This window comes from Mytilus trossulus, chromosome 11 (genome assembly GCF_036588685.1).
Source record: "Mytilus trossulus isolate FHL-02 chromosome 11, PNRI_Mtr1.1.1.hap1, whole genome shotgun sequence".
In the NCBI taxonomy this organism is placed as follows: Eukaryota; Metazoa; Mollusca; class Bivalvia; order Mytilida; family Mytilidae; genus Mytilus; species Mytilus trossulus.
This window is the reverse complement of record NC_086383.1, coordinates 23197267-23215050: the sequence shown is the minus strand read 5'-3', so window position 1 is coordinate 23215050 and position 17784 is coordinate 23197267. Positions and strand designations below refer to the sequence as shown.

The 17784-nt window shown below is 35.9% G+C and overlaps 1 protein-coding gene across 1 annotated transcript; it reads left to right on the top strand.

The window, feature by feature from the left end:
- Positions 1 to 12195: 12195 nt before the first annotated feature.
- On the top strand, positions 12196 to 12870 carry LOC134689864 (uncharacterized). Its single transcript, XM_063549832.1, has one exon. It carries the CDS (start codon positions 12196 to 12198, stop codon positions 12868 to 12870), a length of 675 nt encoding a protein of 224 aa, XP_063405902.1.
- The last annotated feature ends 4914 nt before the right edge of the window (positions 12871 to 17784 follow it).

Sequence of the window (17784 nt, the reverse complement as noted above, 5' to 3'; positions counted from 1 at the left end):
CCGGAGGGGTAACGCTTTATAGTAGAACATGTGCCTTAGTAAGTGCATGGCAACATGGTGTACAGAAAATTAATCTAGACACTTTAAAAGCTGGTGACGTTATAAAACTGCGAGGTGATAGTTCTGCAATCTCAAGTATTCGAAATGAAATTTGTGTAAAATACGGGGAGGACCATTTAAAAATCGTTGATATACATGGAAGAACAATTAGGAAATTTCCGACAAAGTTTAATCCGTGGGAAATTAACTTAACTGACACGGGACCGGTTTTCTATTCGAATCTCGACAATAATGATGTTTATTGGGGTTAGCTCTACGTAGCACTTGCCTAGGGTAGTATGAATATTCATGAGTTTTATAAAACAACGCGAGATACGAGATCACGTCATTGGCGCGATAATTATCTGAAAGAACTCTCAGCAAGCGGTAAACAAAACAAAAAAATGTTCAAAAGCTCCCAAGATGACGGGCATACATCACTGGAACAGAGACGATATGAAAATTAGATAATAAGCGCTTTGAATAATGAATTAGCTTAGATATTGTACAGAGACAGCATATAAGCATTCAAAAGACGATTTAAAAAAGGGGGAGTTTCACACAGCGACAGTAACTATGCGGAAAAGGGGGGGGGGTGCTGCTCCAGTCCTGGTCAATCGTCCACATCCATTTGAAAAAAAAAATACCCCCCTTATGCAGAAGATTTATTGGCTATATGTCTGATCTGTAGTCCAGTCCCTATGCTACAATCATGTCTGGATGATTCCCTTTATAGACCACCAAATTTTCCTCACTAGGGGGGGGGGGGGGGGTGTTCTGGTCAATCGTCCATATCCATTTGAAAAAAAAACTATTCCCCTTATGCAGAAGATTTATTGGCTATATCATGTCTGATCTGTAGTCCAGTCGTCCCTATGCTACAGTCATGTCAAACCAACCTGCTCCCCCCTAAATCTGTTTTAGAGACCCATATACACTTGTATCTTTGTCTCAGAACAAACTAATCTAAAACTAATCCTAAGCCTAACTCAGTAACTGATAAGACCAATAAATAAGATGTCTAGAAAGGCTTTTTGTCATTATTATCTAGACTACTATTACTTATGATCCCACCATAAACATATGGCCAAAGGGGATGGGGGGCTAGCCTGTGCTTGTTTCATCTTGTGCACAGTTACATGCTTTGGTACATGTACATGTTTGTATACAGACATCTGGCTGGTGTAAACCAGAGTCTGACACCCCATTCATATACTTTTATTGTACATTTATTTTTGTTTGTAAGAATCCATACGTATATTTAGCTGCCTACTCAAATTCTTTTATTGTTCTGATGACATCAGATGTGTTTGTTTTCTTTAAATCTGATTAACACAAAGAGTGAAAAACCTCTGACACTTGTGAAGACAGGAAGTATCTTTATTAATAATTTAAAAATACTTATATACATGCTCTTATTAAAAAGGAAAATTTTCAAATGATATATTTTGTTCAAAGTAAGCTGATCACTTTTTGTTTAGTTTTAAGTAAAAACTAGGAGTAAGGGAATTCTGACAATTTAAAAAAAAATCAATCTAATGTCAAATATATTAATTTCACTAGTCCACTTAACCATGTTAATACAAAAAGGTAAAGTGCAAGGAGTACATGTATTTTTTTCTGCATTTCTTGTTTCAGCAACTGCTGTACCTTTCCAGTTACTTATTATGTGTTGTGTATTTATTTACAATGGACTATAACACTTTTGAGTGACTGGACAGGTTGATTATATTCATCTATAGAGAAGATACTGGAGAGATTGGTAATAGTTTTAGACAGCTGCAATTGAAGGTACACAAATTCAGGTGGTCATATAAACCTTAAAAGTCATATAAATAGCCCAGGCTAGGGTCATCAGACATCAGTTATATCAAAAGCCTAGGGTAGTGGTCCATTATAAGGAATCACCAGTTAGCAAAATCAATAATGGTCTAGGGTAGTCAATTATCTGAAATGATTATTTAACAAAGCCATGTCACTAGCCTAGGTAGTGCCCAATATTCAGGAATCACTAGTTACAGTCATATCACTAGCCTAGGGTAGTGCCCAATTATCAGGAATCACCAGCTGTGAACAAAATCATGACACTAGCCTAGGTTAGTGGTCAATTATCTTGAATGATCAGTTAACAAAGTCATGTCACTAGCCTAGGGAAGTGGTCAATTATAGGTAGTGATCAGTCAACAAGTCATGTCACTAGCCTAGGGTAGTGGTCAATCATCTGGAATGATCAGTCAACAAAGTCATGTCACTAGCCTCGGGTAGTGGTCAATCATCTGGAGTGATCAGTCAACAAAGTCATGTCACTAGCCTCGGGTAGTGGTCAATCATCTGGAGTGATCAGTCAACAAAGCCATGTCACTAGCCTAGGGTAGTGGTCAATTATCTTGAATGATCAGTTAACAAAGTCATGTCACTAGCCTAGGGAAGTGGTCAATTATAGGTAGTGATCAGTCAACAAGTCATGTCACTAGCCTAGGGTAGTGGTCAATTATCTTGAATGATCAGTCAACAAAGTACTGTCACTAGCCTAGGGGAGTGGTCATTTATCAGGAATCACCAGTAAACAAAGCCATGCCACTAGCCAGTAGCTTAGGGTAGTGCTCAATTATCAGGAATCACCAGTGAACAAAGTCATGTCACTAGCCTTGGTAAGTGGTCAATTATGTTGAACGATCACTAGCATAGGGAAGTGGTCAATTATCTGGAGTGATCAGTCACTAAAATCATGTCTCTAGCCTAGGGTAGTGGTCAATTATCTTGAATGGTAAGTTAACAAAGTCATGTCACTAGCCTAGGGTAGTGGTCAATTATCTGGACTGATCAGTTAATAAAGTCATGTTACTAGCCTAGGGTAGTGGTCAGTTATCATGATCACCAGTTAACAATTTCGTGTCAATTATCAGTAATCTGCAGTTATCAAAGTCTTGTCACTAGCCTATAGTAGTTGTCAATTGTCAGGAGTGATCACTAGGGAAGTGGTGTTGTCACTAACTTAGGGATGTTGTAAGTAATGTGTCATTAGCCTAGTGGTGCTGTTAGTAATGTGTCACGATCATAGGGTTGTAGTCACTAGTGTTTCAACAGCTGAGGGATGTAGTCAGTAATGTGCCACTAGCCTACAAATGTTTTCACTCATGCACCAGTCTAGGGTAGTTGATTTTTTTGACTGATCACTCCAGATAATTGACCACTTCCCTAGGCTAGTGACATGATTTTTTTTACTGATCACTCCAGATAATTGACCACTGCCGTAGGCTAGTGACATGGCTTTGTTGACTGATCACTCCAGATAATTGACCACTACCCTAGGCTAGTGACATGACTTTGTTGACTGATCACTTCAGATAATCGACCACTTCCCTAGGCAAGTGACATGACTTTGTTGACTGATCATTCAAGATAATTGACCACTACCCTAGGCTAGTGACATGACTTTGTTGACTGATCACTCTAGATAATTGACAACCCAAGGCTAGTGACATGACTTTGTTAACTGATCACTCAAGATTATTGACCACTTCCCTAGGCTAGTGACATGGCTTTGTTTACTGATCACTCCAGATAATTGACCACTACCCTAGGCTAGTGACATGGCTTTGTTGACTGATCACTCTAGATAAATGACCACTTCCCTAGGCTAGTGACATGACTTTGTTAACTGATCACTCAAGATTATTGACCACTTCCCTAGGCTAGTGACATGGCTTTGTTTACTGATCACTCCAGATAATTGACCACTACCCTAGGCTAGTGACATGGCTTTGTTGACTGATCACTAGAGATAATTGACCACTTCCTTAGGCTAGTGACATGGCTTTGTTTACTGATCACTCCAGATAATTGACCACTACCCTAGGCTAGTGACATAACTTTGTTGACTGATCACTTCAGATAATTTACCACTACCCTAGGCTAGTGACATGACTTGGTTGACTGATCACTCCAGATGATTGACCACTTCCCTAGGCTAGTGATATGACTTTGTTGACTGATCACTCCAGATAATTGACAACTACTAGGCTAGTGACATGACTGTTGACTGATCATTCAAGATAATTGACAACTACCCTAGACTAGTGACATGACTGTTAACTGATCTATCAAGATAATTGACCACTACCCTAGGCTAGTGACATGACTTTGTTCACAGCTGGTTATTCCTGATAATTGGGCACTTCCCTAGGCTAGTGATATGACTAAATATTTAAAATATTCCACCATGTATGGAATGTATTGCATTATAATAAAAAGGAAGAGAATAATGATCAGATTTTTTGATTTGAAAAGTCAAACCTCAGAATCATTGTCATCGCCAGATCAAATTTATAACACTATATATATATGTTAACTGTTTGTTTTTTGGTTAAATTGAATAAAAGAAATAAAATCTAGTGACATGACTTTATTGACTGATCACTCCAGATGATTGACCAGTACCCTAGGCTAGTGACATGACTTTGTTGACTGATCACTCCAGATAATTGACCACTACCCTAGGCTAGTGACATGGCTTTGTTAACTGATCATTCAAGATAATTGACTACTACCCTAGGCTAGTGACATGACTTTGTTGACTGATCACTCCAGATAATTGACCACTACCCTAGGCTAGTGACATGGCTTTGTTGACTGATCACTCCAGATAATTGACCACTACCCTAGGCTAGTGACATGACTTTGTTGACTGATCACTCCAGATAATTGACCACTACCATAGGCTAGCGACATGACTTTGTTGACTGATCACTCCAGATAATTGACCACTACCCTAGGCTAGTGACATGGCTTTGTTGACTGATCACTCCAGATAATTGACCACTACCCTAGGCTAGTGACATGGCTTTGTTAACTGATCATTCAAGATAATTGACCACTACCCTAGGCTAGTGACATGACTTTGTTGACTGATCACTCCAGATAATTGACCACTACCCTAGGCTAGTGACATGACTTTGTTGACTGATCACTCCAGATAATTGACCACTACCCTAGGCTAGTGACATGGCTTTGTTGACTGATCACTCCAGATAATTGACCACTACCCTAGGCTAGTGACATGGCTTTGTTAACTGATCATTCAAGATAATTGACCACTACCCTAGGCTAGTGACATGACTTTGTTGACTGATCACTCCAGATAATTGACCACTACCCTAGGCTAGTGACATGGCTTTGTTAACTGATCATTCAAGATAATTGACCACTACCCTAGGCTAGTGACATGACTTTGTTGACTGATCACTCCAGATAATTGACCACTACCCTAGGCTAGTGATATGACTTTGTTGACTGATCACTCCAGATAATTGACCACTACCCTAGGCTAGTGACATGGCTTTGTTGACTGATCACTCCAGATAATTGACCACTACCCTAGGCTAGTGACATGGCTTTGTTAACTGATCATTCAAGATAATTGACCACTACCCTAGGCTAGTGACATGACTTTGTTGACTGATCACTCCAGATAATTGACCACTACCCTAGGCTAGCGACATGACTTTGTTGACTGATCACTCCAGATAATTGACCACTACCCTAGGCTAGTGACATGGCTTTGTTGACTGATCACTCCAGATAATTGACCACTACCCTAGGCTAGTGATATGGCTTTGTTAACTGATCATTCAAGATAATTGACCACTACCCTAGGCTAGTGACATGACTTTGTTGACTGATCACTCCAGATAATTGACCACTACCCTAGGCTAGTGACATGACTTTGTTGACTGATCACTCCAGATAATTGACCACTACCCTAGGCTAGTGACATGGCTTTGTTAACTGATCATTCAAGATAATTGACCACTACCCTAGGCTAGTGACATGACTTTGTTGACTGATCACTCCAGATAATTGACCACTACCCTAGGCTAGTGACATGACTTTGTTGACTGATCACTCCAGATAATTGACCACTATCCTAGGCTAGTGACATGGCTTTGTTGACTGATCACTCCAGATAATTGACCACTACCCTAGGCTAGTGACATGACTTTGTTGACTGATCACTCCAGATAATTGACCACTACCCTAGGCTAGTGACATGACTTGGTTGACTGATCACTCAAGATGATTGACCACTTCCCTAGGCTAGTGATGTGACTTTGTTGACTGATCACTCCAGATAATTGACAACTACCCTAGGCTAGTGACATGACTGTTGACTGATCATTCAAGATAATTGACAACTACCCTAGGCTAGTGACATGACTGTTGACTGATCTATCAAGATAATTGACCACTACCCTAGGCTAGTGACATGACTTTGTTCACGTCTGGTGATTCTTGATAATTGGGCAGTACCCTAGGCTAGTGATATGACTTAATATTTGAAATATTCCACCATGTATGGAATGCATTGCATTATAATAAAAAGGAATCGAATAATGATCAGATTTTTAGATTTGAACAGTCAAACCTCAGAATCATTGTCATCGCCAGATCAAATTTATAACACTATATATATGTTAACTGTTTGTTTTTTTGTTAAATTGAATCAAAGAAATAAAATCTTAACGCATCTTTGTAATTATAGTGCCTGAAAATTTTCCTAGAATTAGATACATTAAGTAAAATTAGTGAATAAAAAAAAATGTCTTTATATTGAAAAATGTCTTAAAATAAGAGAAAAAAATTACAATAAAAAAGGTTTTCAAATTATGAAATTAGGTGCCAGGAGAGAGCTAGAATGCATTTTATAACACCATTTACCCCCAGACCTTCTGGGGCCATTGAGCGGGCCCCAGACCACCGGCCTTAAAGGCCACCTCGCTATGCGAGTCTAACATTTCTCCTGTAACTTATCATATTTCTCCTATAACTTCAAAACATAATGACATCCCTGCTAACTAGTGATTCCTGAATAATGGGCACTACCTAGGCTAGTGACATGGCTTTGTTAACTAATCGTTTGAGATAATTGACTACCCTAGACCATTATTGATAATGATAACTGGTGATTCCTTATAATTGACCATTACCCTAGGCTTTTGATATAACTGATGTCTGATGTCCCCTAGCCTGGGCTATTTATAATATATCTTTTAAGGCTTACAAATGTATATGACCACCAGAATTTGTGTACCTTCAATTGCAGCTGTCTAAAACTATTACCAATCTCTCCAGTACCTTTTTCTATAGATGAACATAATCAACCTGTCCAGTCACTCAAAAGTGTTATAGTCCATTGTAAATAAATACACAACACATAATAAGTAACTGGAAAGGTACAGCAGTTGCTGAAACAAGAAATGCAGAAAAATAAATACATGTACTCCTTGCACTTTACCTTTTTGTATTAACATGGTTAAGTGAACTAGTGAAATTAATATATTTGAAATTAGATTGATTTTTGTCGAGCCTTCGACTTTTGTCGAAAAAGCGAGACTAAGCGAGACTACATTCCGTCGTCGTCGGTGTCGTCGGCGGCGGCGTCCACAAATATTCACTCTGTGTCTTAAACTATACTGGATTACTTCCAAACGTGGACAGAAGCTTGTTTATGATCATAAGATAGTATCCAGAAGCAAATTTTGTAAAAATAAAATTCCATTTTTTCCCTATTTTACTTATAAATGGACTTAGTTTTTATGCAGGGAAACATTACATTCACTCTGTGGTTAAAGTTTTTAAAATTTTAATAACTTTCTTAAACTATCCTGGGCCTGTACCAAACATGGACAGAAGCTTGTTTATGATCTGAAGATAATATACATAAGTAAATTTTGTAAAAAGATAAATCCGTTTTTTTTGGTATTTTACTTTTAAATGAACTTAAGATTTTCTGCCAGGAAACAACACATTTGCTCTGTGGTTAAATTTTTTAAAAATCTTTTAACTTTCTTATACTCCTTTTACTTTGTACCAAACTTAGACAGAAGCTTATTTATGATCAAAAGCTAGAATTTAGAAGGAAATTTTGTTAATATTTTGTACCTGTGTATCTGTATTTTACTTATAAATGGACTTAGTTTTTCTTCCAGTTAACATAGCATACAGTCTGCAGTTAAAGTTCTTAAACATTTATTAGATTCATAAATTATCCTTGATTTTTACCAAACTTGGACAGAACTTCAGAAGCTTCTTACAATCAAAAGAAAGTATCAAAAGGAACATTTTTTATTGATTTTTTTCCTCATTTTTGTTGAGCCTGTGATTTTCAGCAAAAGTAGGCGAGACACTGGGTTCTGCTGAACCCTTACAAATTTTTTTTTAAATTGTCAGAATTCCCTTACTCCTAGTTTTTACTTAAAACTAAACAAAAAGTGATCAGCTTAGTACTTTGAACAAAATATATCATTTGTAAATATTCCTTTTAAGAGCATGTATAAATGTATATAAGTATATTTAAATTATTAATAAAGATACTTCCTGTCTTCACAAGTGTCAGAGGTTTTTCACTCTTTGTGTTAATCAGATTTAAAGAAAAAAAACCACATCAGAACAATAAAAGAATTTGAGTATGCAGCTAAATTTACATATGGATTCTTACATACAAAAATAAATGTACAATAAATGTAAATGAATGGGGTGTCAGACTCTGGTTTACACCAGCCAGATGTCTGTATACATACATGTACCAAAGCATGTAACTGCATGTGCACAAGATGAAACAAGCACACTAGCCCCCATCCCCTTTGGCCATATGTTTATGGTGGGATAATAAGTAATAGTAGTCTAGATAATAATGACAAAAAGCCTTTCTAGACATCTTATTTATTGGTCTAATCAGTTACTGAGTTAGGCTTAGGTTTAGTTTTAGATTAGTTTGTTCTGAGACAAAGATGTAAGTGTATATGCGTCTCTAAAACAGATTTAGGGGGGAGCAGGTTGGTTTGACATGACTGCAGCATAGGGACTGGACTACAGATCAGACATGATATAGCCAATAAATCTTCTGCATAAGGGGAATATTTTTTTTCAAATGGATATGGACGATTGACTAGAACCCCCCTCCCCCTAGTGAGGAAAATTTGGTGGTCTATAAAGGGAATCATCCAGACATGATTGTAGCATAGGGACTGGACTACAGATCAGACATATAGCCAATAAATCTTCTGCATAAGGGGGGTCGGTTTTTTTTCAAATGGGATGTGGACGATTGACCAGGACTGGAGCAGCACCCCCCCCCCCCCTTTCCGCATAGTTACTGTCACTGGTTTAATATAGCTGCTGTTCTGTATATTTTCATATTAACAAAAAGAGTACCCCTCGAATGCATAGTCATATTTCGTTGTGTGAAACTCCCCCCTTTTTTAAATCGTCTTTTGAATGCCTATATAATATGCTGTTTCTGTACAATATCTAAGCTAATTCAGTATTCGAAGCGCTTATTATCTAATTTTCATATCGTCTCTGTTCCAGTGATGTATGCCCGTCATCTTGGGAGCTTTTGAACATTTTTTTGTTTTGTTTACCGCTTGCTGGGAGTTCTCTCAGATAATTATCGCGCCATTGACGTGATCTCGTACCTCGCGTTGTTTTATAAAACTCATGAATATTCATACTACCCTAGGCTAGTGCTACGTAGAGCTAACCGTTTATTGGCCCAAGACCACAATTAATGACATCCCTTTCGTATATAGTTCCTTTAAATTAGAGTGTATTTTTCCTTATTTTTTTTTCTTTCCTTTCCTCACTCATTCCTTAAATCTTTTTGGGTGGAAATGAAAGAAGAGAGGTCAAATAAATTTTTGGATGTTGTATTTTAACTGATTTTGATATGGAATGAGTGATTAGGTCAAGTGCAAAAAGGTGATATTTACAGTTTTCGGAACATCTCTTGACTTGTCAATAGGGGTATGGATGTGTATTGGCTAAATTTGTAAAAGTGATTGCTTCAATCTTTCAGAATTTTGGATATATATTTGGACTAGGACAGTACATTACACACACAAAAAATTTGACAAAAGTGCATGGTGCATTTTTTTTAATGATTCAAAAGGTTATAAAGAACTGATAGAGGAATTAATTGTGGTCTGTGGCCTATTGTGCGTTTCCGGATGGGAGTAACTATATTACGTATAGCAGCCCCGATCTTCTTGATCCAGCTGGACTAACTGTGGACAATGAGTAAAATCTGTACATAACAGGATCGCGTTCGGATAATATACATAGAATATCTAGCAATCGAGAGGCGAAGGAAATCATTCTAACTGCCGAAGATGGAATTCGAGCGCCATCTGGTATTTCGTTTAATAAACAGACAAGTGAATTATTGATTATTAACGAAGATTTTTCTTCTATTAGAATATACAAGGTTATCATAGTAGAAACGCAATGAGAAATCGAATATGTAATTGACATTTCAGTTGTTCTAAATGTTTTAAATGTAAAAATCTGATTGAAAATAAACTTTCTAGTAGAAGTATATTATTTTGATGCACAGTAAATATTAAGTTGTTTTTATCTATGTCGTCTGTAACATGTAACTGCATATTCCATTCAAAATTATCAAATTCTTATAGATATAAACTGTTTAATATTTTGTATGGTTTTTGTTTATGAGAAACTCAGCTTTAAATTATGTACGCAGCAGCGCGTTTCGTCTCTGAAAGACTCATCAGTGATGCTCGAATGAAAAGACAAAAAATTAAAAAAGACAAAATAAAATGGGAAGTTGAAAACCACTGAGGACACAAAGCTAATACAGTAAAAGTCGTCTATTGATGAAGTAGAAAAGCCTTAGTTTTTCGAGAAAAAAATGAAGTCAAGTAAACAGCTTATGAACGATTATGACTATATCAATGCTACATGTATTTCATGTCAACATAGAAGTGCTGACTACTGGACTAGCGATAACAATCATAGAGTAAACCTCCACCAGCAGTGGCATCGGCCTAGTATTTGTACATAAACTCATTGTTAAAATAAATACCAGGGTTCAAATAACGCCAAACTCGCGTTTCGTTTACAAAAGACTCATCAGGTAATCTTGAACAAAAAAGTGAAAAAGGCAAATGAAGCACTGACAAGAGAACTTAAATAAAAGTCACAAATACATACTGATACATGTACACAGAAGACATATGAAGCTGATGAAATAAAAATAAGGAGATATGTTAAATTTGTCAATGAGATAACTACATGTATCCTTTAGAGTGTTTATGAGTTTGGACACTGTGCGCGACAGGTGCAATATTAATTGACATTATCCTTCCAAAGATTGCTGGTTTTCTTAAGGCATTCCAGTTTCCGTCACATTAAAAACCAATCAATGAATGTATTATCAGCAAGAGTAAGCAATTCAAATATATCATTGGAAAGTAATAACTACGACTTGTTGATCTCTCCGAGAATAAACTTTCAGCCTATTGGTAAAGGAAGTAAAATCAGCCATATTCTCATTGGTTTGTTTTTATAATTTAAAAACCAGTAATTACTTGGCTGAAATTCGTCTGCAAATTTGACTGGATAGCCTTAAGGTATAAAATGTAAATGTAAATAAATTTGTAAGTGAGTGAAACCTGCTCACACTGTTATATTATATCCTTATTATTTGATTTAGATTGTTCGAGTTAGACGTTAAAATACGAATCTTGTGTGATAATCAAGTGTCGGTTACAGTGATAAACACAGGAAGATCCCGAAATGAGTACTTACAAATGTGTCTGAGAGAAATATGTTACTTATGTGCACTATCAGAATTCGAGGTGCGAGCATGTCATGTGCCCGGAAGTGAGAATAGAATCAGTGATTATTTGTCTCGTTGGCATTTGTCTGATTTGCATCGAACTCAATTTTTTAACTCTGTTTCCTCGAATTTAGAGGAATTTGAAGTTGAAGACAGTCTATTTGCTTTTAGTCACAGTTGGTAATTTTTATATATTTGCATATATATAATTCCTTTTTTCAGATGCTCAGTTTAAACAGTTAGAGAAAGATGTTAAAACGTCTACTAAGTCTGCGTTTGCAGTAGGAACTCAGAAAAATTTAGTTTCACAATGGAGAGCCTTTTTGCTCTTTTGTTTTTATTTTGATGTTGCTCCCATTCCTGTCACTTTTAAAACGATTAGCTGTTATGCGCAATATTTAAGTCGATCATTCAAATCGACGGATTCTATTAGGAATTATATCAATGGTGTAAAAATTATGCATTTTTATTTAGATCTTCCATTTCCCCCTTTAGATAATTTTGAATTTAAGTTGTTAATGGCGGGAATTTCTAGAGTCAAACAACACTGTCCTAGACAAGCTAGGCCTATTACTCCCGATTTGCTAAAAGAGATGCTTAATTTTTTAGACCTTGATAATTGTACAGATATTGTGTATTGGTGTTTATTTTTATTTGCCTTTTTTCTTATGTCTCGTAAGTCTAATTTAGTGCCAGATTCTGTAGATTCTTTTGATTGTAAAAGACAACTTACTAGAGGTAAAGTTTTTATGCATGAAAGAGTAGCTATTGTGGTATTTGAATGGACTAAAACTATACAATGTGGTGAACGAATTTTAAAAATACCGTTGGTCAAAATAGATGATTCTATTTTATGTCCCGTTACTGCATACAATAGAATGTGCCGCATGATTCCTGCTCCTGAAGAATCTCCTGCTTTTGTTATCAAGAGAAATGCTAGTCTTAAAACAGTAACATACAAACAGTTTCAATATAAGATTAAGCGTATAATTTCATTGACTGGGCGAGATCCTCGCCTTTACTCCACACATTCTTTTAGACGGGGAGGTGCGTCATTTGCCTTTCAGGCTAGAGTTCCTAGTGAACTGATACAGCTGCACGGTGACTGGGCAAGTGATGCTTATAAGCTATATTTGAATTTTACTATGCAGGAAAAAATATCTGTTGCAGAGTCAATGGCCAAACTTTTATAATATTTTTTCAGACATAACCAACAAACATGTACTGGTGTTATCCGATTCAATCTGTAAACATTTATCTGGCATTTCTAACATGGACCTTCAAGCTTACAGTGGTGCTCGTATTTCCACTATTAAGAAGAAACTGGATCAAGGTGAAATAAACTTGAGTAACTATTCATACTGTCTTATTCATGTTGGAACTAACGATGTTAGAGACTTTTCTGTAGATCGAATCATTGCTGATTTTAGAGAGTTATTTGTAAAATTTAAATCTTTGTCTCCGCATATCAAGCTTTATATATCTTCTATTTTACCAAGACCTGTAGATTTTGATTTAACTGGTTTTAAATGTGCTAATATTAATAAGCAATTACTTTCTGTATGTTCTAAATATAGCATTAGTTTTATAAAATCATATAAAAGGTTTCTTGTAAGAGGGCGTCCTATTAGGTTTCTTTTTGCCTTTTAGGACGGAGGGTTGCATCTTAATGAAGCTGGTCTATACGAGCTTCGCAGATGCTTTCAACATGTTATCAGTCATATATAATTTGTATTATGCATTTTTTGTTGTATGATAATCACCTTATGGTTTGTTTGTATGCTTTGTATATTGATAGGAGGTCATCGATGTTAATCTTATAAGGGAGCAATTTATCCCTTAGGATTTTGATCTTACAAAGAAGTGTACTATTCTTTGGGATCATAAGCTTACTTGAAGTTAGTGCACTTACAGGGGAGTCCGTCATATTCTCTGAGTGTGTCGTATAAAGGAAGTTTCTTATTCCTTTTTATTCAACTGAAACTTACAAGGAAGTGTTTCATTCCTTGGGTTTCAATTCTTCTATTTGCGTGTGTGTGTAATTTGTGTTTGTTAATCTTTTTTGGCGGGTTGTTTGGCGCATTTTGTTATTTCTTTTAGGCCCGCTTTATTAAGATTATTCGTATGTGTATCTTTTGTATTGTATTATATGAATATTTTGTGCGTAAATTATATTTATTTATGTATCTTATATGTTAATTCAAGCTGCCAAAATTAAACTATTACTGGTTTATATCTTCTTTATTTGAAAGCCCCCGTAATTGGTTTGTTTTTATAATTTAAAAACCAGTAATTACTTGGCTGAAATTCGTCTGCAAATTTGACTGGATAGCCTTAAGGTATAAAATGTAAATAAATTTGTAAGTGAGTGAAACCTGCTCACACTGTTATATTATATCCTTATTATTTGATTTAGATTGTTCGAGTTAGACGTTAAATTTTCACCCACCCACCCAAACCCATTTTACAAAATTGAAGTTTGCTATTTGAGTGAGCAGTTGTAGAGTTTTCGCATTTTGGGCGCATTTTGTTATTTCTTTTAGGCCCGCTTTATTAAGATTATTCGTATGTGTATCTTTTGTATTGTATTATATGAATATTTTGTGCGTAAATTATATTTATTTATGTATCTTATATGTTAATTCAAGCTGCCAAAATTAAACTATTACTGGTTTATATCTTCTTTATTTGAAAGCCCCCGTAATTTGAAGGTTTTCTATCGCCTTTAAGAATTCATATGAATGTTATTCTTCCCCATCTCTAGACACCAGTAAGCTAATGTTTTTTTCACCTTACCATGAACCTTTTACCGATCTTAAACGTATTTTCTAATCTCTTACAGATTATTACCGTTCTGAGAACTCTCTTCCAAATTCTGTTATAAATATCACATCAGGAAATCACTGTCATTTTCAATATATAAAATAAATGTATACCGTTATAATATCAATCGCTTGCCTTGATTGAGGTAATTTAACGTAGTATTTTGAAAGCTTTTTGATATTATTTATTAATCGTACTGGACTAGTTTAGAGACTGTTTCGTACAGATATATATATGATGTATGAGTGTGAGAAAAGTCAAGTTATTGGAGGGAATATCAAGCTATCAACTGTACTCGTTTATTCAAATAATGAGACATGTATACCGATTTGCAGGACTAGATTATAAAAGAAACTGACAACGACACGCCCCAAAAAAATCAAAAGACAAATAACAGTATGTACACAAAACACAACTCACAAAACTAAAAATCCCGCCTAAAACCAGAGGTGATCTCAGGTGCTCATGGACGGAAAGCAGATTCTTTTCCACCTGTGGCTTCAGTCGTGTTGATCTTGTAAGTACAAACCGCGTTTGCTCATTAAAGAAAAGAGAAAGGATCATTTATTGTTAATCTAGGTTATAAACTCACTAATGCTTAACTATTGGTTGTAGGCGTTATTTTTTTATATTTAACTAACCCCTCGCAAAGAATGCTGTAAGTAAAAAAAAAAAGAAGATGTGGTATGATTGCCAATGAGACAACTGTCCACAAGAGACCAACATGACACAGAAATTAACAAATATAGGTCACCGTACGGCCTTCAACAATGAGCAAAGCTCTATTTTTGTATGTCTGATTTTCTGCTTTGAATCTGTTGATAATTAGCGTAGTGCAATCTTAAATGGCGTCTTAAGAAAATATATAACACGTAAATTATAGAGCAGCTTGGAAGTTTGAACCTCTTGTGTCGAAGGCGTTTGCAGTATATAGGTACCAGATAGTTTTTAAAAACTATGTCACATTGAAATCTGATTGAAATATAAAACATTCAAAAAAGTTCCATGAAACGTTTAACTGAAGACTTTAATGTGACCTGAAGGTGTTGTATACAATTTCAATATCTTAATCCCAAACAAATTCTGTTTGCGCCTGTCCCTATAACTAGTCCGAAGCCTACTATTCAGTGGAAGTTCGTGTCTGTATCTGTCATATTTTTCGCACAAGGCTGTCCGTTTATTTTACTGATCTTTTCAAAATGTTCATGTCGAGCGTCTTTTATATCTAACTTGACAGTAAGGGTTTTGATCATTGTTGAATGCTGTTCTCTATTATAGTTGTTTATTTCTCCATCATTGGGTCTCTGTGGATAGTGGTATCCTAATTAGCAATCTTATCACATAGTATCCTTATTTGTCCTTTTGAGAGATCATTTTTACATTCAGAAGATGAACTTTATAAGGATATAGCAAATGAAAAATTTCAGAAAGCAATTTTTTTCTCATGTTAAGCAGTCAGTTTAAAGTAGAACTTGGTTACTTAACAAGGGAATTTGAGTACAACACGTGTGTCCCAATGCAAACAAGTTCTCGTTCATTTTCTTGTATCAATCTGTAACTTCCTTATGACGAAGTAAAGTCCATTTTTCCAAGCACAAGCTTGTGCTACTATGTTAAAGAAAGTTGCACACAGCATGTTCCTTGGAAAATGAACCGTTGCTTTATACATGTATTTCTGCCTTATGTTTGTAGGTAATTTTCCGTAATCCTTCCAAGCACAAGCTAGTGCTAATGTGTATCAATTATTAGCACATAACAAGTACCTGGAAACGTTTTGGACATGGGTGGTACCTTTTGAGTTCTTCTGTATTTCTGTGGTGAAGTTATTTCCGACTCCTCTCCAAGCACAGGCTAGTGCTTATGCTTGTTTATCATTTGCACATAACAAGTACTTGGGAAGATATCAGATTGATCTGTAAATCTGTCGACTTTGTCTTCGTCTTCGTCTTGCTTTTCTTTTCCATTATCTCGTGATGTTGTGATGTTAACCTTTGATCTCTCTCCAAGCACAGGCTAGTGCTAATGTTGTATTTTCATAAGCACATAACAAGTACATGGAAAGATCTCAATGTAATTTTCTTGGCTTCTCTGATGTTATCAAATTTTTATCTGTTTTTTTCTTCTTCCTCTAAGATGCAAATTGCAAATCCCCTCTCCAAGCACCCGGGAAGATCTCAGCTTTATTTTCGACTTTCTTCTTCTGATGAAATGTTCGTTCTGACAATCTTACATCAAGTCATTTAAGGGCTAAGGTGTCAACAATTGATAAGTGTCATCTCGCATCTCTTCGTTGAGCTTCTGATGTTTTAGAACATATGAGATAGTCGTTGAATATTGATTAGTGTCATAATTGATAAGGTCGATGTTTGTATTCCAAGCTAAGTTTTGACGATTTTGAAAGGGAGATAATCACGATAATTTTCAGATATTAATGAATTTATTTACGATTTTCTTTGTAAATTGAAATTTGAACAAATGTGATATTTTTTCGTTACTATTTGCACACGTGTGTCCCAATGCAGACTAGTTCTCGTTCATTTTCTTGTATCAATCTGTAACTTCCTTATGACGAAGTAAAGCCCATTTTTCCAAGTACAAGCTAGTGCTACTATGTTAAAGATATTTGCACACAGCGTGTTCCTGGGAAAATGAACCGTTGCTTTATACATGTATTTCTGCCTTACGTTTGTAGGTAATTTTCCGTAATCCTTCCAAGCACAAGCTAGCGCTATGAAAATACAACATTAGCACTAGCCTGTGCTTGGAGAGAGATCAAAGGTTTAACATCACAACATCAAGAGATAATGGAAAAGAAAAGCAAGATGAAGACGAAGACAAAGTCGACAGATTTACAGATCAATCTGATATCTTCCCAAGTACTTGTTATGTGCGAATAATAAACAAGCAATAGCACTAGCCTGTGCTAGGAGAGGAGTCGGAAATAACTTCACCACAAAATCACAGAAGAACTCAAAAGGTACCACCCATGTCCAAAATGTTTCCAGGTACTTGTTATATGCTAAAAATCGATACACATTAGCACTAGCTTGTGCTTGGAAGGATAAGGGAAAATTACCTGCAAACATAAGGCAGAAATACATGTATAAAGCAACGGTTCATTTTCCCAGGAACACACTGTGTGCAAATATCTTTAACATAGTAGCACTAGCTTGTTCTTGGAAAAATGGACGTTACTTCGTCATAAGGAAGTTACAAATTGATACAAGAAAATGAACGAGAACTAGTCTGCATTGGGACACACGTGTGCAAATAGTAACGAAAAA